The following is a 21,218-nucleotide window of genomic DNA, read 5'->3' as shown; positions in this document are numbered from 1 at the left end:
GTACGTAGATGCTTTGTTTTTTTACGATTAAGATACCTCAAAACATTATCATTTTATATGCACAGTGTAATCTAGAATTCAATCATGATGTACTATGCATCTCTATTTGTAGAAGTACTGTAATACATGTGATGTTTATCTACTTTCAGGAGCGTTTTCTTCTGCTGTGTTTACTTGATTTTCTTTGGAATTGGTTCTGGTACGTGGACTAAGAATTTGTTGAATGTGTGGTACAGGTACTTGATTATATTGTACATTCCTTAGGCTAAAAATATTGTAATATGGTAAAAACATATAAAAGTACTGAAAATAGTACTATCTGCATCATTTTGGTAGATAGGCTAACCATGCAAATTCTGTTGGACTTATAGCTAGTATTGTGAACATCAATTGTTTGGATGTTTGTTAATGGGTTTGTTTCAGTTATTCTGAATAGAAATTAATAGCTTTCTATAACAAGACACACGGTAGTGTGTCGTGCGGCCCAAGAAGCCGGCGTGCCACCCGTGAGTATATTAACAGGAAGAAAGAAAACGCAATTTTCACACCTATGTAGCTCTGTGATCCCTTGTCCGATTGGAACCAAATTTGCTAGAGAGATGCCGGCCAGCAAGGGGAGTCTACACACCAAATGTGAAGAAAATCGCTCCAGCCATTTCGGAGATACGAGCGAACAAAATTTCGTTTTAATTTCTTCGTTTTTTTTCTTCTTCTACTTCTTCATTTCGCACACTTCGCAAAATCCGCCATAAAACACGAATGCGTGCTCGGATCGGGCTGAAATTTGGCACACTAAAGGGCTCATTAAGGTGGATCTCTGTACCAACTTTGGTAGGAATCCGATGAACATTCACGGAGTTATGACCGATTATTTGCGTAAAATAAGGTCGAAGGTCTGTCACGCCTACAGGGTAAACTCCTTTGAGAAATCAGTTGAAAATTGCTATGTAGATGGAGCAACCATCGTAGGAGTGCCTTTTTGTGGTTTGAAAGGAATCGGGATAAAGACCACGGAGATATGACACAAAACCCGACCTGTGTCAAAATTACGCGATCGATTTTTATGAATAAAAATACTATTAGTTTTCGTGTCTATCAGGCAAACCGCTTAGAGCAATGCGCTGAAAATCAGTATGTAGCTGGAATAATCATCATAGAAAGTCATTGCAGTAGTACAGAAGAATCGGAATACAAATCACTGAGTTATGATTCGAAAGGCAACTACGTGTAGCAAATGCGAGATCGAGATACTCTAATAGAACAGTCACCCTAATAAAGCATTCAGCTGCATTTATAATTTACTCAATTATATTACATTGCAAGTTATTCTGTAGGGAATTCAGCTACAAACAAGTCACCCTGTAGTCAAATCAGCCAGAAGAAGGTACCTAATAGAGAGTTCAGCTACAAAGAATCCATCATGTAGAGAGTTCAGCTCAATCAAATTGCCCTGTAGAGAGATCAGTTAGAAGAAGTTACTTTGTAGAGAGTTCAGTTACAAAGAAACAATCATGCAAAGAGTTCAGCTGCAAACAAATCACCCAGTAGAAAGTTCCGCTATGAACAGATCACACTGTAGAGAGTTCAGTTAGAAATAAGTCATCTTGTAGAGAGATCAGCTAGAAGAAGTCACCTTGTAGAGAGTTCAGCTACAAAGAAACCACCATGCATGTAAGAGAGTTCAGCTGCAAACAAATAACCTGTAGAGAGTTCAGCTAGGAACAAGTCACCCTGTACAGAGATCAGTTAGAAACAAGTCACCCTGTAGAGAATTCAGCTACAAACAAATCACCATGTAGAAAGATCAGCTAGAAGAAGTTACCTTGTAGAGAGTTCAGCTACAAACAAATCACCCTGTAGAGAGTTCAGCTAAAAACAAGTCACCCTGTAGAGAGATCAGCTAGAAACAAGTCACCCTGTAGAGAGTTCAGCTAGAAGAAGTTACATTGTAGATAGTTCAGCTACAAAGAAACTACCATGTAGAGAGTTCAGCTGCAAACAAATCGCCCTGTAGAAAATTCAGCTACAAACCTACCACCCTGTAGAGCATTCAGCTACAAACAAGTCACCCTTTAGAGAGATCAGCTAGAAACAAGTCATCCGGTAGAGAGATCAGCTAGAAGGATAACCTTGTAGAGAGGTCAGCTACAAAGAAATCACCCTGCTTCATCTTTTCTTCTTCCTGTGGTAAAGAAAAAATGATAGGCTAAAAAAAGCCCTAAAGCCGGCCATAGGCTGGCTTTGGGCTATACAAATACAAAAAGAAATGAAATCTAATCCAAAACAGCCAAGTTGTAAAAAAAGCGCGGCCCTCAGACAGGCTATGGTGAAAAAAGATGTGAAATCCAAGGTGGCGGCCAAGAAATGGCTGTGATGGTAGGTCAATGGTAAAAATTTTAATAATGACAATTCAAGTGAATTTTGTGCCAAGACCAAGCGCCACCAAATTCACCTGAATTGTCGCTATTAAAATATTTACATAAAATACGAATGCGTACTCGGATAGGGCTGAAATTTGGCACACTTGACGGGCTCATTAAGGCGGATCTCTGTACCAACTTTGGTAGGAATCCGATGAACATTCACGGAGTTATTACCGATTATTTGCGTAAAATAAGGTCGAAGGTCTGTCACGCCTACAGGGTAAACTCCTTTGAGGAATCAGTTGAAAATTTCTATGTAGATGGAGCAACCATCGTAGGAGTGCCTTTGTGTGGTTTGAAAGGAATTGAGATAAAGACCATGGAGATATGACAAAAAACCCAACCTGTGTCAAAATTACGCGATCGATTTTTATGAATAAACAAACTATTAGTTTTCACATCTACCAGGCAAACCGCTTAAAGCAATGAGCTGAAAATGAGTGTGTAGCTGGAATAATCATCATAGAAATTTCTTGCAGTAGTACAGAAGAATCGGATTACAAACCACTGAGTTATGATTCGAAAGGCAACTACGTGTAGCAAATGCGAGATCGAGATAGTCTAATAGAACAGTCACCCTAATAGAGCATTCAGCTACGTTTATAACTTACTCCATTACAGAATTATATTACATTGCAGGATATTCTGTACGGAATTCAACTACAAACAGTTAATCTGATAGACAATTCAGCTACATGCAAGTCACCCTGTAGAGAGTTCATCTAGAAACAAGTCACCCTGTATCAGCTAGAAGAAGTCACCTTGTAGAGAGTTCAGCTATAAAGAAACCACCATGTAGAGAGTTCAGCTGCAAACAAATCCCCTGTAGAGAGTTCAGCTAGAAACAAGTCACCCTGTAGAGAGATCAGCTAGAAACAAGTCATCCTGTAGAGAGTTCAGCTAGAAGAAGTCACTCACATTGTAGAGAGTTCAGCTACAAAGAAACTACCATGTAGAGAGTTCAGCCGCAAACAAACACCCTGTAGAGAACTCAGCTACAAACAAATCACCATGTAGATAGATCAGCTAGAAGAAGTTACCTTGTAGGGATTTCAGCTACAAACAAATCACCCTGTAGAGAGTTCAGCTACAAAGAAATCATCATGTAGAGAGTTCAGCTACAAAGAAATCATCCTGTAGAGGGTTCAGCTATGAAAAGATCACCCTGTAGAGAGTTCAGCTAGAAGAAGTCACCTTTTAGAAAGTTCAGCTACAAAGCAACCACCATGTAGAGAGTTCAGCTGCAAAATAAATCAATCACTCTGTAGAGAGTTCAGCTAGAAGAAGTCACCTTGTAGAGAGTTCAGCTGCAAATAAATCATCCTGTAGAGAATTCAGCTACAAACAAGTCACCCTGTAGAAAGATCAGCTAGAAGAAGTTACCTTTTAGAGAGTTCAGCTACAAAGAAACCACCATGTAGAGAGTTCAGCTACAAAGAAACCACCATGTAGAGAGTTCAGCTGCAAACACATCACCTGTAGAGAGTTCAGCTAGAAACAAGTCACCCTGTAGAGAGATCATCTAGAAGAAGTCACCATGTAGAGAGTTCAGCTACAAAGAAACCGCCATGTAGAGAGTTCAGCTGCAAACAAATCAGCCTGTACAGAGTTCAGATACAAACAAATCACAGATCAGCTGGAAACAAGTCACACTGTAGAGAGATCAGGTAGTATAAGTTATCTTGTAGAGAGTTCAGCTACAAAGAAACCGCCATGTAGAGAATTTAGCTACTAACAAATCACCCAGTAGAAAGTTCAGCTATGAACAGATCACCCTGTTGAGAGTTCAGTTAGAAACAAGTCATCCTGTAGAGAGATCACCTAGAAGTATCACCTTGTAGAGAGTTCAGCTACAAACAAATCACCTGTAGAGAGTTCAGCTACAAGCAAATCACCCTGTAGAGAGATCAGCTAGAAGAAGTCACCTTGTAGAGTTCAGCTATAAAGAAACCACCATGTAGAGAATTCAGCTGCAAACAAACACCCTGTAGAGAACTCAGCTACAAATAAATCGCCCTGTATATAGATCAGCTAGAAGAAGTTACCTTGTAGGGAGTTCAGCTACAAACAAATCACCCTGTAGAGAGTTCAGCTACAAATAAAGCATCATGTAGAGAGTTCAGCTACAAACAAATCATCCTGTAGAGAGTTCAGCTATGAAAAGATCACACTGTAGAGAGTTCAGCTAGAAGAAGTCACCTTTTAGAGAGTTCAGCTACAAAGAAACCACCATGTAGAGAGTTCAGCTGCAAACACATCACCCTGTAGAGAATTCAGCTACAAACAAATCATCCTGTAGAGAGACCAGCTAGAAACAAGTCACCCTGTAGACAGATCAGCTAGTAGAAGTTACCTTGTAGAGAGTTCAGCTGCAAACAAATCACCCTGTAGAGAATTCAACTACAAACAGATAACCCTGCAGAGAGTTCAGCTAGAGTCAAGTCACCCTGTAGAGAGAATCCTGTAAAGAGTTCATCTACGTACAAGCAGATCACCCTGTAGAAATTAAAGCTACATTTCAAGTCACCCAGTAGAGAGATCAGCTGCAAATTATCCTGTGGGGATTAATTGACATGTAATAAATATATGCTCTCTTTTTATATTATGAACTCTTGATATATGCATTATATATATAATTTGTACATTTACTGATAAAATCAGAATGAGTTAAAGTGTTTATAAAATCTGCTTCATCTTTTTCTTTTTCCTGTGGTAAAGAAAAATATATAGGTTAAAAAGCCCCAAAGCTGGCCATAGGCCGGCTTTGGGGTATACAAATACAAAAAGAAGTGAAATCTAATCAAAAACAGCCAAGCTGTAAAAAGAGGAGTGCGGCCCTTGAAAAGGCTATGGTGAAAAAAGATGTGAAATCCAAGGTGGCGGCCAAGAAATGGCTGTGATGGTAGGTTAATGGTAAAAATTTTAATAACGATAATTCAGGTGAATTTGTGCCAATTGACCAAGTGGCACAAAATTCACCTGAATTATCGTTATTAAAATTTTTACCATTAACCTACCATCACAGCCATTTCTTGGCCGCCACCTTGGATTTCACATCTTTTTTCACCATAGCCTTTTCAAGGGCCGCACTCCTTTTTTTTACAGCTTGGCTGTTTTTGATTAGATATATATATACACAAAAATATTTATTGCCCTATTATATCATGTTTTTCTATAGTGTCTATGTAACCGTGCTCAGATTGTGTAGAATAACATTCTTTTACAACCTGGTTATACAGCCTTAGAAAATTCTTCAACATGAATAATTTTGCTGGTTATTCCTACTGTGTAAAGGCCTTTTCACACTACAGTTGAATGTACATCGAAGTAGGATCAGACAATTTCACACCTGATCTGGATTGATCGCAATGAGCATTCAGTCTGGCTTCATGTCAATTCGCTTCTAGAGGTGATCATGAATTGGCCAGACTTAATGCATATTAACTCAATTAACACTAGTCTCATCAACACAGACTGTATTTTTCTTTTGTCATTTGGTTGGGATAAAAAGACCAACCAAATGAAAAATACAGTCGGTGTTGACGAGACTAAATTAGCATTGGGGCACCAGATACGTATCTCATGCAAAGCACCAAGACTAAAGCAATGGTATACCTAGTGTTATACTCAGCTTGTGGAAGTGATATGGTGACCATGAGTGAGTGTCAAAGGAATAGAGTACCTTTCTGAAGTCATCGTGCCCAATACAAGTTTCCTCCCAAGAACTAACCAGTTTCTTGGCATCCAATGTTTTGTAAGTGTACTAACAACATTCCTTGCTGCGAAAACTTTTTTGACTTCCAGAAATACGAAGAAAGAAGTACAATGACCGATGCTATTTACAGAGATACCAAGGTTCACAATTATTTAGGAGTGAGATTTAACTGACCAGATGTAATCTACATATCTTAGGAACTCTGCATAAAACTTACCATGCACCGGCAAAGCAACATACAAGTTAATAGAGCTAGTAATTGTCATTTACAGGATGTAATGATCAGTGGTGTAAGGTCATACCAAGTCAAACCTTAGCAGTGTTGGGGGTAACACGTTACATATGTAACGCATTATTTAATAATTATTACTTTTGTGGTAATGAAGTAATGTAATGAATATGCTGTAAAAACAGGTAATATAACTCAAGTTACTTCACTTGCAAACGTAACGCATTACCTAAGTAATGAAGTTACTGTAACTAGTCTAATATTAGGCCACAAAAACTTAATTATATGTTTCTGGTTTCCTTCCTAGTCATTTTTTGCTGAATGAATTGTGTGATCACCATACAATAATTTGTGATATTTTATATCTGCTGAAATTTTCACATCTTGTAAACAATCTTTTCTTGTAAAGATGCACTAGCTTTACACCATAAGTTTGTTTTGTCTATAATGCCATGTACGGATATGTTAAATGTAGTCTATCACATCAAAAGTTGCAAAAAACAAGCCTGGTCACCTGGTCAATTTTGGGGAATTGGTAGGACCAGAAACATATAATTAACTTTGCACGGCCTTGTAATATTATTACTTTAAGTAACGAAGTTACTAATCTCATCAGTAATCTCATCAATGATTCACTGAGTAACGTCTAGCCACTATGGCATAACGAAGTGTACTGAATGAAGTTTATTCACCAGCTTCTTGCTTATAACCAAGATTTGCACACTGTCCTACAATGCAATCATGTCACGTGATAAAGTGGTGATTTCACACATGACATGCAGCTTAAGGCTGTGGACACAAAATAATATAATATAAAATATTATTATAGTTACTTTATTATATGGGCAATATGTAACAGTAACTAAATAGTTCAGTTGTAAATAATAATGTAATATGTATTAACGAGTTACATTTAAAAAGTAACTGTCCAAACACTGAACCTTAGTTTCTGGTCACCCGCCTGCATGGAAAACCTGGAATCCCAGTTTATAAGGGCTATTATTAATATTTCAGGTGCTTAAGTGCACGTGACCCACTAGAAACCAAGGACATTGATTTTTTAAGCACAGCAAAAGATCGAAATACTCTAATAGAAAAGTCAGGGAGTCTAGCTAATGCAGCACTCATACTATTCCCTTAACTCTCCCACATTACTAAAACGTTTCTGACTAGTTTTGTACTTGATTATATAGATACTTCCGATCCGTTACCGGTAACCAAAGTATGAAGCATTAACCACTAGCCTAATAGGTCATAGCCGGCTTTAACTTTCCTACCTGAATTCAAATGAAGTCCTCTATAATGACTAGTCTAGTAACTCTTCTAGTGAAATTTCCTTATCACTGAATACTGGCACACTGACTGGAAAGCTGGTAATATTTGGCAAACTCAAACTTCAAAATTTCCATGACTAAATAAATAACTGTATGGTCCTACATTGACAAGTCCTTAGTTAAAAGATCAACTCCCATGTGATCACTATAAAACACTAGCCTGGAGCAATCGATGACTCAAAACTTAGACAGTTATATAATTACTTTTCTTAAGGTTCACTGAATTACTAGAAACACATAGTGGGCTAAGACTTCAGATTTGATTGAAGAGTTTCTGATGTGCAATTTGAACCAACTTACTTTGCTGACATAGCTAATGAGACGTTTCACTTGAAAAGCAAAAGTAACTATACGGAGACTGCTTAGATATACATTGTTGTGCTCAGTTGTTTTTAAGCAGCGTAGCTAGCCATCAACAATTTCTTAGTGCATTTTTTGCAGAAGCATAATCAACACACATGGTAGTGCAGGGGCGGATCCAGACTATTAAAAAGGAGGGTTCCATTTTGGAATTGCAACTTCAGCCTAGCTGTAAGTTGAAGACCAAAAAAAACAAAAGGTCATCACCTGCTGACAACAGCTGCCCCTCACCATAGATACCCTTACCAACTATATTTCCTTATCTATATCTAGATACATAACTTGCTACACTGCTCCTCAAAAGACTACTGTTACTGCTCTATTAGAGTATCTCGAGTAAGAAAGGCTCTTTCAAAAGGGGGGTTCCATGGAACCCTTGGAATCCCCCCTGTATCCGCCCCTGTAGTGTGTCATGCGACACAAGAAGCCGGCGTACCACATCGTGAGTATATTAACAGGAAGAAAGAAAACGTAATTTTCACACTTATGTAGTTCTGTGATCCCTAATCCGATTGGAACCAAATTTTCTATGTAAGTGCCGGCCAGCTAGGGGAGTCTGCATACCAAATTTGAAGAAAGTCGCTCCAGCCATTTCCGAGATACAGTACGGGCGAACAAAATTTCGTTTTAATTTCTTCGTTTTTTTCTTCTTCATTTCGCAAAATCCGCTATAAGACACGAATGCGTGCTCCAATCGGGCTGAAATTTGGCACACTTAAGGGCTAATTAATGCGAATCTCAGTACCAACGTCGGTAGGAATCCAATGAACATTCACGGAGTTATGACCGATTATTTGCGTAAAATAAGGTTGAAGGTCTGTCACACCTACAAGGGGTTTATAAGTTAAAAATTGATATGTAGATGGAGTAACCATCGTACGAGTGACTTTTTGTAGTTTGAAAGGAATTGAGATAAAGACCATGGAGATATGACACAAAACCCAACCTGTGTCAAAATTACGCGATCGATGTTTATGAATAAAAAAACTGTTCGTTTTCACGTCTACCAGGCAAACCGCTTAGAGCAATGAACTGAAAATCAGTATGTAGCTGTACTTATCATCATAGTAAGTACTTGCAGTAGTACAGAAGAATCGGACTGTAAACCACTGAGTTATGATTCGAAAGGCAACTACGTGTAGGAAATGCGAGATCGAGATACTCTAATAGAACAGTCACCCTAATAGAGCATTCAGCTACGTTTATAACTTACTCCATTATACATTGCAAGTTATTCTACAAACAGTTAATTTGATAGACAATTCTGCTACAGGCAAGTCACCCTGTAGAAAATTCACCTAGAAACAAGTGATCCTGTAGAGAAATCAGCTAGAAGAAGTCACCTTGTAGAGAGTTAAGCTACACAGAAACCATCATGTAGAGAGTTCAGCTGCAAACAAATTACCCTGTAGAGAGTTCAGCTATGAACAGATCACCCTGTAGAGAATTTAGCTACAAACAAATCACCCTATAGAGAGATCAGCTAGAAGAAGTCACCTTGTAGAGAGTTCAGCTACAAAGAAACCACTATGTAGAGAGTTCAGTTGCAAACAAATCACCCTGTAGAGAATTCAGCTACAAACAAATCGCTCTATAAAAAGATCAGCTAGAAGAAGTTACCTTGTAGAGAGTTCAGCTACAAAGAAACCATCATGTAGATATTCCAGCTGCAAACAAATCACCCAATAGAGAATTCAGCTACAAACAAGTCACCCTGTAGAGAGATCAGCTAGAAGAAGGTACCTTGTAGAGAGTTCAGCTACAAAGAAACTATCATGTAGAGAGTTCAGCTGCAAACAAATCACTCTGTATAAAGATCAGCTAGAAGAAATTACCTTGTAGACAGTTCAGCTACAAAGAAACCATCATGTAGAGAGTCCAGCTGCAAAAAAATCACCAAAATAAAGAATTCAGCAGTCACCCTGTAGAGAGATCAGCTAGAAGAAGGTACCTTGTAGAGAGTTCAGCTACAAAGAAACCATCATGTAGAGATTTCAGCTGCAAACAAATCACCCTTTAGAGAATTCAGCTGCAAACAAATCACTCTGTATAAAGATCAGCTAGAAGAAATTACCTTGTAGAGAGTTCAGCTACAAAGAAACCATCATGTAGAGAGTCCAGCTGCAAAAAAATCACCAAAATAAAGAATTCAGCAGTCAACCTGTAGAGAGATCAGCTAGAAGAAGGTACCTTGTAGAGAGTTCAGCTACAAAGAAACCATCATGTAGAGAGTTCAGCTGCAAACTAATCACCAAGTAGAAAGTTCAGCTATGAACAGGTCATCCTGTAGAGAGTTCAGTTAGAAAAAAGTCATCCTGTAGAGAGATCAGCTAGAAGGATCACCTTGTAGAGACTTCAGCTACAAACATATCACCGGTAGAGAGTTCAGCTACAAACAAATCACCCAGTAGATCGATCAGCTAGAAGAAGTCACCTTGTAGATAGTTCAGCTACAAAGAAAACACCATGTAGAGAGTTCAGCTGCAAACAAGTCACCTGTAGAGAGTTCAGCTAGAAACAAGTCGCCCTGTAGAGAGATCAGCTAGAAAAAGTCACCCTGTAGAGAGTTCAGCTAGAAGAAGTCACATTGTAGAGAGTTCAGCTACAAAGAAACTACCATGTAGGGAGTTCAGCTGCAAACAAATCACCCTGTAGAGAATTCAGCTACAAATAAATCACCCTGTACAAAGATCAGCTAGAAAACGTTACCTTGTAGAGAGTTCAGCTACAAACAAATCATCCTGCGGATAGTTCAGTTGCAAACAAGTCACCCTGTAGAGAGTACAGCTACAAAACAAATCACCCTTTAGAGAGATAAGCCAGACAAAGTAACCCTGTAGAGAGATCAGTAAGAAACAAATGACCTTGTAGAGAGTTTAGCTACAAACAAATTCACCCTGTACAGAGTTCAGTTTCAAACAAATCACCCTGTAGAGAGTTCAGCTGCATTTCAAGTCACCCAGTAGAAAGATCAGCTCAAACAAGTTATCCATAGGGAATAATTGACATGTAATAAATGTATGTGTGTGTGTATATATATATATATATAATATTATATATATATAATTTGTACAGTTACTGATAAAATCTGAATTAGTTAAAGTATTTTAAAATCTAATTCATCTGTTTCTTCTTGCTGTGGTAAAGAAAAAAGGATAGGTTAAAAAAAGCCCTGAAGCTGGCCATAGGCTGGCTTTGAGGCATACAAATACAAAAAGAAGTGAAATTTAATCCAAAACAGCCAAGCTATAAAAAAAGAGTGCGACCCTCAGAAAGGCTATGGTAAAAAAGATGTGAAATCCAAGGTGGCGGCCAAGAAATGACTGTAATGGTAGATTAATGGTAAAAATTGTAATAATGATAATTGAGGTGAATTTTGTGCCAAGACCAAGCAGCACCAAATTCGCCTGAATTGTCGTTACTAAAATTTTTACCATTGACCTACCATCACAGCCATTTCTTGGCCACCACCTTGAATTTCACATCTTTTATCACCATAGCCTTTCTGACAGCCGCACTCTTTGTTTTACAGCTTTGCTGTTTTGGATTAGATTACTTATGCTGTAAGAATATTGGTTAATAAACTAAAATCACCATGAGCAAGCAAATAATAATACTATACTATACAGTGTGTCATCACAGTATACATTACTGGTGTATATAAGTCCATAGTCCTGATCATCCGAACACCAGCATCCTTTATTGGGCTGGGCAGTGACCAAGGTATGACTTGGAGTGGCCTAATGCATATTAACTAGTAGTTCTTCATACCACATAAACTTGATGCATCTATTATATTAGTGCAGTTGGATAGCTAAACTAGCTTCATTGAATACTTTTCCTCAAATTCAGCTGTGGTCACTTCATGTCTCATCAGTAACTCTCAGCTTCACATAGAACCCATCACACAATGAATGGTAGCACTGCCACACACTCCATCCTTGTAAGCACACCGAACTCGATCTAATGCCTACTTTAGTGCTATTTATAACTTTAATGTTTAAAAATAGAGGTGTACTCAGTTATAAATGCATGTAGTTGGACTCGGAGCTTGTGATTGATGGCAAATGTTGAAGATAGATGAGAATAGTACAGCCACTCTGCAATGTGTGAGATTAGTAGTTCCATGTGTGTGAGAGTGAGATTGCATTCAGATGAGTGAGACTCACACCCGATGTATGAGACTTGGTATGTCTGCATTTAAATTTTCAACAAGTACACAGAAAAAATTGGAATTTTCAACTAGAGTAGGGACCATAGCACATTGATAAAAATACTGAAACAAGCTGGAGTACTGCACGATATTAAATCACAGTAAAACAATAAGAAGTGTCATACCCCTACTGTGCATTTTTATTATGGTATCTTGAGCACAGCAGGAATATAACGTTTCTTATTGTTTCACTGTGATTTAATATCGTGCACTACTCCATTTTGTTTCAGTAATTTTTATTGATGTGCTATGGTCCCCATTCTTACTACAGTAGTTGAAAATTCCAAATTTTTCTGTGTACTTGTTTGTCAACTTATTTTGTAAATACATCTGTATTATTATTATGACTGGTGAATCCACACATACCGCATCTGAAATAGTGCTGCATGCGCACCCCAGCTATATCAAACGTCATCTGAAAAGTGAAGTATCCATTATGCTTTGTTGTCTGTATGTTCAACCCGTAACACAGCATTTCAGATCTAGAACTGTTTGAAAAGCACCTATGCAATTCATGCATACGGAAAAAGTGGTGCTGCGTGCCCCAGGTATATCAATTATCATCTGAAAAGTGAGGTATCCATTATTCTTTGTTGTTGGCTGTGTTCAATCCGTTACACAACAGTAAAAATCGAGAACTGTTCGAAAAGCACCAAAACAGCCACTATGAAACATACAGACAATTTCTGTTACAAAGGAAGCCATCATTTACTATCACCAAATTAACACTTTTTGCTGTCAGCAAAGAGGAATGGGACACAAAGGAGGACAGTGGTAAATCCATGAAGAATGCATTGTACATACTGCAGTATGCCAAAGGGCATCTCTCTGGCCGAAGCAACGTTGAACAGTGAAAAAATCAAGCCCGTAGCCTTAGCCATTATTGAATTACCTTGTCTAAAGGCATCAGTCAGTCAGGCAGTCAGTCAGCAGAAAATTCCAATAAATAAAAATTCTGTTGAAAGTATTTCAGATCAATCTGAAAGCTTGTTTGGGCTTAGTTTTACCTAATACTGCCTCATCGTTGTCAGGGAAAATTGAGGCTGGTTTTTGGGTGATGTTATTTCGTGGACTATGCCTAATCCTTTGTGGTTACTACTATACAGTACTATTGTACTGTTCTGTATGATACTGGCATAATCGGGTAATTAATTCACGTGATGTGAAAATGAATCACTTTTGAATTCAGTTGCTGCACACATAGTGTTAAATGGATTGATGCGCATTCGATCCACTTTCAGTCCGACCACAGCTGGATCCGCATTCAATGCGCATTAAGTGTAAAAAGGCCTTAAACCTACAAGAAAAGCCTTTTCATCTCAGAGCAGAAGTTAATGTGCATTAACTTTAATGCATACAGTTTGGAAAGAATATAGTCATTAAGACATCCTTTTACTTACAGTAGATAAAAGCATAATTGTATACACACAAATACCCTGCACTGACAATAGATTTTGTAGGTTAAAAATTGTAAATCATTTGCTGAAGCTATACTAATTTATTTAGTTCAGTGTAACAGTCTGCCATACTTTGCTGTGTGGTTATTCCACACATTTAAATAATATTCCATTGTGGTACAGTACATGTAGCTACAAGTAAATGTAAGCTACTGTATACAAGTACAAATTGATTACGGATCATGATAGCATTTAAAGTAGTGAAACAATGAAGGTCATCTACACTTGCACATACTGTAACATTCATTCAATCCCTATATTGAATTAAGAATTGAAGTATGTATATCTGCAAGTATTGGCAATCATCCTTGTTTCATTACTTTTTTGCTATGATCCTCATCAAACTTAAGATTCCTTTTACTTGTTTGTTTACTTTTTTTAACAACTGGTGAATCCGTGCATACCAGATCAAAAGGAAGAATGGTCAGTTATTATCGTGTAAACGCACTATTGCAAAATAGGGAAGCCATAACATGCTAGCTACCATGAATTGACACCTTAATTGTGCTGTCAGCAAGCCATAAGGAGGTCACAGGTAAGTTCATAATGTATGCACTGTAGGTTCTGCAACATACCACAAGGCACCTGTCTGGCTGAAGCATTTCAAGCCTTATAGCCTTAGCTGTTATCAGGTTATACTTGTCTGAAGGCATTAGTAAGTATGTCAATAAGTCAGCAATAGAAAATTCCACAAAATATAATTTTTCAAAAGTTTATTGCAATTTACTGGAAGCATTTTTGTGAAGGCATTTGGCTTAGTTATACCTCACCAATACTGCCAAGGTGACATAAAGGTATTGTGGGGCTGGTTTCTGACCAATTATGTTTGCGAGAAAGTACAAACCTCATGATCCCTACTATACACTTACTACTGTACCATACTGTATGATAATTTCTTAACTGCTCATCAAGTTTCTGTACATGTATAGTATTGTTTTAGTACTGCAAAATTAGTTCTAGTTTTAGTACTCAATTTTAAGAGCAGTTTTAGTTAGCATTAGTTCTATGGTACCCTCAGTTTACAGGTGTTTTTTAGTTCTAGTAGTTTAGCTCTGGTACCCTCAGTGCACAGGAGTTTTAGTTAGTATTAGTTTTAGTACTTTGTTGACAGCTTACATAGATGAAGATTTTTATGACTTCACTTGCAGTCATAAGCAACTTCAATAAATTTTGATAATTGTCAATGGTTTTTTCCCTTTTAGAATGCACTATCAAGTTTGCTATTGTCTGAAACCTTTTAATTTAGTACTAGCATTAGAACAAAACGTTTAAGAAATTTTCCTTTAGTTTTAGTTTTCAATCAAAAATCCTCAAGGTTTTGATTTAGTTTTAGTTACTTAACCAAACATTTCCATTGGTTTTAGTTTAGTTTTAGGTTTAGAACCAAAACACCTCATACTTTGATTTAGTTTTAGTATACTAGAACTAAAAATAAATTACTGTACTAAAAGTACTTTTAGTTCTTAGACTAACAACACTATGCATGTACACTGTATCTAAATATACCTATGATGACATCATCTCAAGGTATATAATTCATAAGAATGTTGATGACTTTAAGTTGGATAGGATTGGAAATTTTGAATTGTGGAATTAATTGATGAAGCTAGCTGTCGGTTTTGCAACTTCAAACAATTTAAAATGTGTTCATGTGGAAAGATGGTATACAGTATTGTAGTACATGCATTTAAATAGCAGACAATTATTTATAGTAAGATGTAATTGCAATTTTATGCAAAGTAGCTGGTTGCTCAGAATTACATGCAAAGCATACCATGTGTTTGCGTAGCTTCTGACATTACAATTTTTGACTCTTGCTTCCAAGTTTCCATATATTAACCCTATTTTACAGGTCCTAAACCAACCATTACTGTAGTGTAAGTGTTGCGATATCCTATCGATAATTCTGCTATGTGACTACTGAAGTATTTCAGTGACTGATTCTTATTGTCATTTTATCTCCACTACTGTGGTCTCAAAGTTTGTTAATAATTACTGTAGCTGTGCACAAGTTTAACAATTTGTCGAAAGCAGCATGGTAGACTAGACATTTACCATTATAGAAAGGAGTCTCAATGGGTGTATAGTTTTGTCAAAAACTGTTACAAGTTTGCTCACAAATGCTATAGCTGTGTAAGTATTGTGAAATACAGTAAGGCTACTTGAATAGCAATGAAACCTTTTGTTCCTGCAACAATATCACCCAAAAAGAATGCACCACTTTGTACTGTCTTCATCTATCAGAGTGGCCAACTACTATATACAGTACTTGAGAGTGTCCCATGAGGACAATCATTTGGAAGTACACTGCAGAACATGGAATTATACAAACTATGACCCATTATGCATCAGAGTGCTCCCTGATAATACTTTTGAAAGTACAGTTTGCAGAATTTTGCATTAGGAATAATGGAGGGGATTTGAAAGTCTTGTGCCAAAAACAGGACAACCTTTTCCACTAGGTCCAGTTCTGTATTAACAGGTTCAAACATGCTTGCTGGCCGGAGCAAGTACAATGACTACTGACATAGTTATAACTACATATTGCTGAAGGCATTTGTATACAAAAATAGTAACCATTTTACAAAAATGGTGGCTGTGTATACATTGTATTATCATGGTAGCTTTGTTTGATGGAATGGAGAGAAGCCAATACAAAGATGAAGGTTTCTGGTGATGTCAGTTAAGAACTGAAGGCACAGTTTCTATTTTAATATCGAAGTATTGTGTGATAATGAAAAACATATACCTTGTATCTAAAAGCTTTGTTTTTCAATGACATTTAAATAATATTCCTGTTACAGGTTGGATAATGCATAGACAATAAGGCACCAAGAAAGTTAAACTTGCAGGGTAAAAAGAAAAATCATTGATGGCTTTAGAGCTTAGTGTAGAAGTGAGGTGATGAAACTGTTGGATCACCATTTTATGTGCATTTTCCAGCTAATTTCACTGGTCGGAGTGCTTTAGCCTGTGTGTTAACAAATGTCACATTTCTGACAATGGCAGTTGTGATGAAACACCGACTGGCTTATTACTGTGTTACAAGCAGTGGCGTAGCTACACTAGGGCCCACTGGGGCCTGTGCCCCACCATTAGCTTTCCAGGCTCCATCATCTATTGATGTTGTAACTCATGTGATCCAACGCAACTATCTCTCACATCACTATCTCGTAGCTTTTTATATGAAACTACCTCTGCACGTATGATTTCCATGTCATTTTGCCATAAGTAACATAAATCTAAACCAAACAGCCAAGCTGTAAAAAAACGAGTGCGGCCCCCAAGGTGAAAAATATGTGAAATCCAAGGTGGCGGCCAAGAAATGGCTGTGACGGTACGTTAACAGCAAAATTTTTAATTACGACAATTCAAGTGAATTTGCGTTGCCTCCTCCACTAGGATTCGGCACCAAATTCACCTAAATTGTCGTAATTAAAATTTTTGCCATTAACCTACCACCACAGCCATTTCTTGGCCGCCACCTTGGATTTCACATCTGTTTTCACCTTGGGAGCCGCACTCTTTTTTTACAGCTTGGCTGTTTTGGTTTAGATATCACTTCTTTTTGCATTGCAAGCCACAAAGCTTGCCATATGGCTTTGATGCTTCTTTTTAACTTGTAAGGAATTGTGGAAGAAAGGAAGTAATTGTATGTATAGCTTTTGTCTGATGAAATATTTGTATATTTAACATTGAACGATGATTATCACATACTGTAGTTAATAAGGTGACTTCTCACATAACTGAACTGTAGCTGAAACTCTCATTGTTTGTAGCTGAACTCTTTTCAGGGTGATTTGTTTCCAGCTGAACTCTCCACAGGATGATTTGTTTCTAGCTGAACTCTCTACAGGGTGATTTGTTTGCAGCTGAACTCTCTACATTGTGATTTCTTTGTAGCTGAACTCTCTATAGTGTAACTTGATTGTAGCTGAGCTCTCTACAGGATGGTTTCTTTGTAGCTGATCTCTCTACAGGGTGACTTGTTTCTAGCTGATCTCTCTACAGGGTGACTTGTTTCTAGCTGATCTCTGGATGACTTGTTTCTAGCTGATCTCTCTACAGGGGGACTTGTTTCTAGCTGATCTCTCTACACGGTAACTTGTTTCTAGCTGAACTCTCTATAGGGTTATCTGTTTGTAATTGAACTCTCTACAGGACGGTTTCTTTGTAGCTGCTCTTTCTACGGGGTGACTTCTTTCTGGCTGATCTCTCTACAGGGTGAACTTGTTTCTGGCTGAACTCTCTACAGATGATTTGTTTTCAGCTGAACTCTCTACATGGTGGTTTCTTTGTAGCTGAACTCTCTACAAGGTGATTTCTTCTAGCTGATCTCTTTACAGGGTGATCTGTTTGTAGCTGAACTTTCTACAGGGTGATTTGTTTGCAGTCGAACTCTTTATAATTATGATGGTTTCTTTGTAGCTGAGCTCTGTACAAGGTAATTTCTTCTAGCTGATCTCTCTATAGGTTGATTTGTTTGTAGCTGAACTATCTGCAGGGTTATTTGTTTGTAGTTGAACTCTCTACAAGGTGATCCTTCTAGCTGATCTCTCTACAGGATGACTTTTTCTAGCTGAACTCTCTACAGGGTGATCTGTTCATAGCTGCACTCTCTACAGGGTGATATGTTTGCAGCTGAACTCTCTACATGGTGGTTTCTTTGTAATTAAACTCTCTATAAGGTGCTGTCTTGTAGCTGATCTCTCTACTGGATGACTAATTGTTTCTATATAGCTGATCTCTCTATAGAGTTATAACTTTCTCTATAGAGTTATAACATGTTTGTATAGCTGCACTCTTTACAGAGTGGTTGTTTTGCTTGGTTGCTGAACTCTCCAGCTACACGGTGGCTTGTTTGTACAACAGAGTGACTTGTTTGTAGCTGAACTCTCTACAGAGTGACTTACTTGTAGCTGAACATTGCATAAAGCAATTTGTTTGTAGCTTATCTAGATGATGAACTCTCTACTGGGTAGCTTTTTTTGTAGCTGAACCCTTTACGCAGTGACTTATTTGTAGCTGAATTCCCTACAGAGTGACTTGTTGTAGCTGAACTCTTTACAAGGTGACTTGTTTATAGCTGAATTCTCTTCAGTCTGACTTATAAAGTCCTGAATTTCTACAGCAACATATTTGTAGCTGAACTCTCTACAGGGTGACTTGCTTGTAGCTGAATTGTCTATAAGATTAACTGTTTGTAGCTGAACTCCCTACAGAATAACTTGCAGTGTCATATAATTCTATAATGGAGTAAGTTGTAAACATAGCCGAATGTTCTATTAATAGTTACTGTTAGTACAATTACAAACAACTATTACAACTACATAAACTAGGGTGAATGTTCTATTAGAGTATCTCGATCTCGCATATGCTACACGCAGTTGGCTTTGAATCATAACTCAGTGGTTTGTAATTCGATTCTTCTGTACTACTGCTAGGACTTTTTATGATAATTATTCCAGTTACACACCGATTTTCAGGTCATTGCTCTAAGTGGTTTGCCTGGTAGGCGTAAAAACTAATAGTTTTTTTATTCATAAAAATCAATCGTGTAATTGTTACACAGGTTGGGTTTTGTGTCATATCTCGATGGCCTTTATCTAGATTCCTTTCAAACTATAAAAGGGCACTCCTACGATAGTTACTCCATCTACATAGCAATTTTCAGCTGATTCCTTCAAGCGGTTTACCCTGTGGGCGTGACAGACCTTCGACCTTATTTTACGTAAATAATCGGTAATAACTCCGTGAATGTTCATCGGATTCCTACCAAAGTTGGTACTGAGATTCGCCTTAATGAGCCCTTCAAGTGTGCCAAAGTTCAGCCCGATTGGAGTACGCATTTGTGTTTTATGGCGGATTTTGCAAAGTGTGCGAAAAGAAGAGAAGTAGAAGAAAAAAAGTGAAGAAAAACCCAAATTTTGGCCGCTCGTATCTCGGAAATGGCTGGGGCGCTATTCTTCAAATTTGGAATGTGGCCTCCCCTACCTAGCCGGCACGTCTGTAGCAATTTTGCTTTCAATCGGATAAGGATGCATGGAGCTACAAAGGTGTGAAAATCGCATTTACTTTCTTCCTGTAAATATACTCACGGTGTGGCGCACCGGCTTCTTGGGCCGCACGACACACTACTGTGTGTCTTGATATCAAAGAAAGCTTAATATTCTGTTTAATTCCCACTATCACGTGATTGCAAGTTCAAAAGTAAGCAAGTTGGTGGGAGACTGTCAATAAGTGAGCATCGTGTTTATATTAAGTCAAGATGATAACACACTACACTATATCAAGACTCACGGTAGTGAGTCGCGCGGCCAGTAAAGCAGAAACGCGCGCCGCAGACAATAAATGACGCGACCACTACGTGAGGATTTTACAGGAACGAACGTTGTCAAATTCGGCCGTCCTGTAACTCACCCGCCACTTACGCTATCCCTCTGAAACTCTAGAGTTGAACTCATCGTGTCACTAGTAACTACCACACAAGCAGTGAAGCAAATCCATGCTGATTGTTTCGTGATCGAGATTGCCGACATCAAAGGGGAAGTTTCATTAATTTTTTTTTTATCGCATGCGGTTAGACGCAACCGCAGGTGTATGATTATGATGTGATTTGGGTTGAGGCTTAGAAGCCTGCACACCCATTCAATTACATACATACACATACATAAATTTAGACGCAATGAACAAAAATTAACTATGAATAGAATTATTACATTAACATAAATCTATAGTCATAAAACTAATTATCTATAGCTGATTTAAAATTATTTAATAAAGAATTTCCTACAACATCACTCGTAAGATTGTTCCAATCATTAATTACTCTAGTACCAAAATAGTTGACCCGACATGAAAGGTGGGCAGGGGGCTTAAGTAATTTATATGCGTGACCTCTAGTTTGTGTATTGTGGGAGAAAGTAAAAAAGTTGGAGTGATCCTAATCGTTCAACATCTTGAAAAGAAATATTAAGTCACCACGTCTGTGCCTGTACAAAAGAGATGTATGCCTTGCGTTCCTTTGTGCATTCCAAACATTGATTGCCCTGCTATCGCTTCAGTATTCACTCAATCGCCTCAAGATTCACATCATCGATTTCACCATACATGATTATCCTACAGTCGTGATTTCAGCACCAAACGAAGTTTCAATTGTCCTCAGTCGACCTAGAGGCCAAATACAAAACCCAGATTGTTGTTTTCCGCAATACTCGCTTGGCATGTAGAGCAATGTGTCTTTAAACTGTTCTAAAAGTTTCGTTTAGATTGAAACATATGTTTTCGAGAATGGCTAGTTTGAAATTTGAATTTAGTCGCCCCCACGTAATTTGCTCTCTCTAAGAATTTTACTCAGAATTTAAAGAATGACGCAGAGCACAACTGCGGTCACTGGGTATTGATGAACTGGTGCTCTATGTAGTTAATCAGTGCATAAAGCCACAAAGAAGTTTGCTTCCATAGATTAGGCCAGGCCAAATTAATTC

At 37.9% G+C, this 21,218-nt stretch overlaps 1 protein-coding gene across 1 annotated transcript in view; it reads left to right on the top strand.

Moving 5' to 3' along the window:
- Window positions 1-21,218, top strand: part of LOC136261384 (adhesion G protein-coupled receptor L4-like) — a 200,593-nt gene that overhangs the window by 56,882 nt on the left and 122,493 nt on the right. The window contains exon 2 of the mRNA XM_066055389.1: window positions 150-199. Coding sequence (XP_065911461.1) covers window positions 150-199 — 50 coding nt within the window. The remainder of the gene's footprint in view (window positions 1-149; window positions 200-21,218) is intronic.

This window comes from Dysidea avara, chromosome 1 (genome assembly GCF_963678975.1).
Source record: "Dysidea avara chromosome 1, odDysAvar1.4, whole genome shotgun sequence".
NCBI lineage: Eukaryota > Metazoa > Porifera > Demospongiae > Dictyoceratida > Dysideidae > Dysidea > Dysidea avara.
This window is presented reverse-complemented; position numbering and strand designations above follow the sequence as displayed.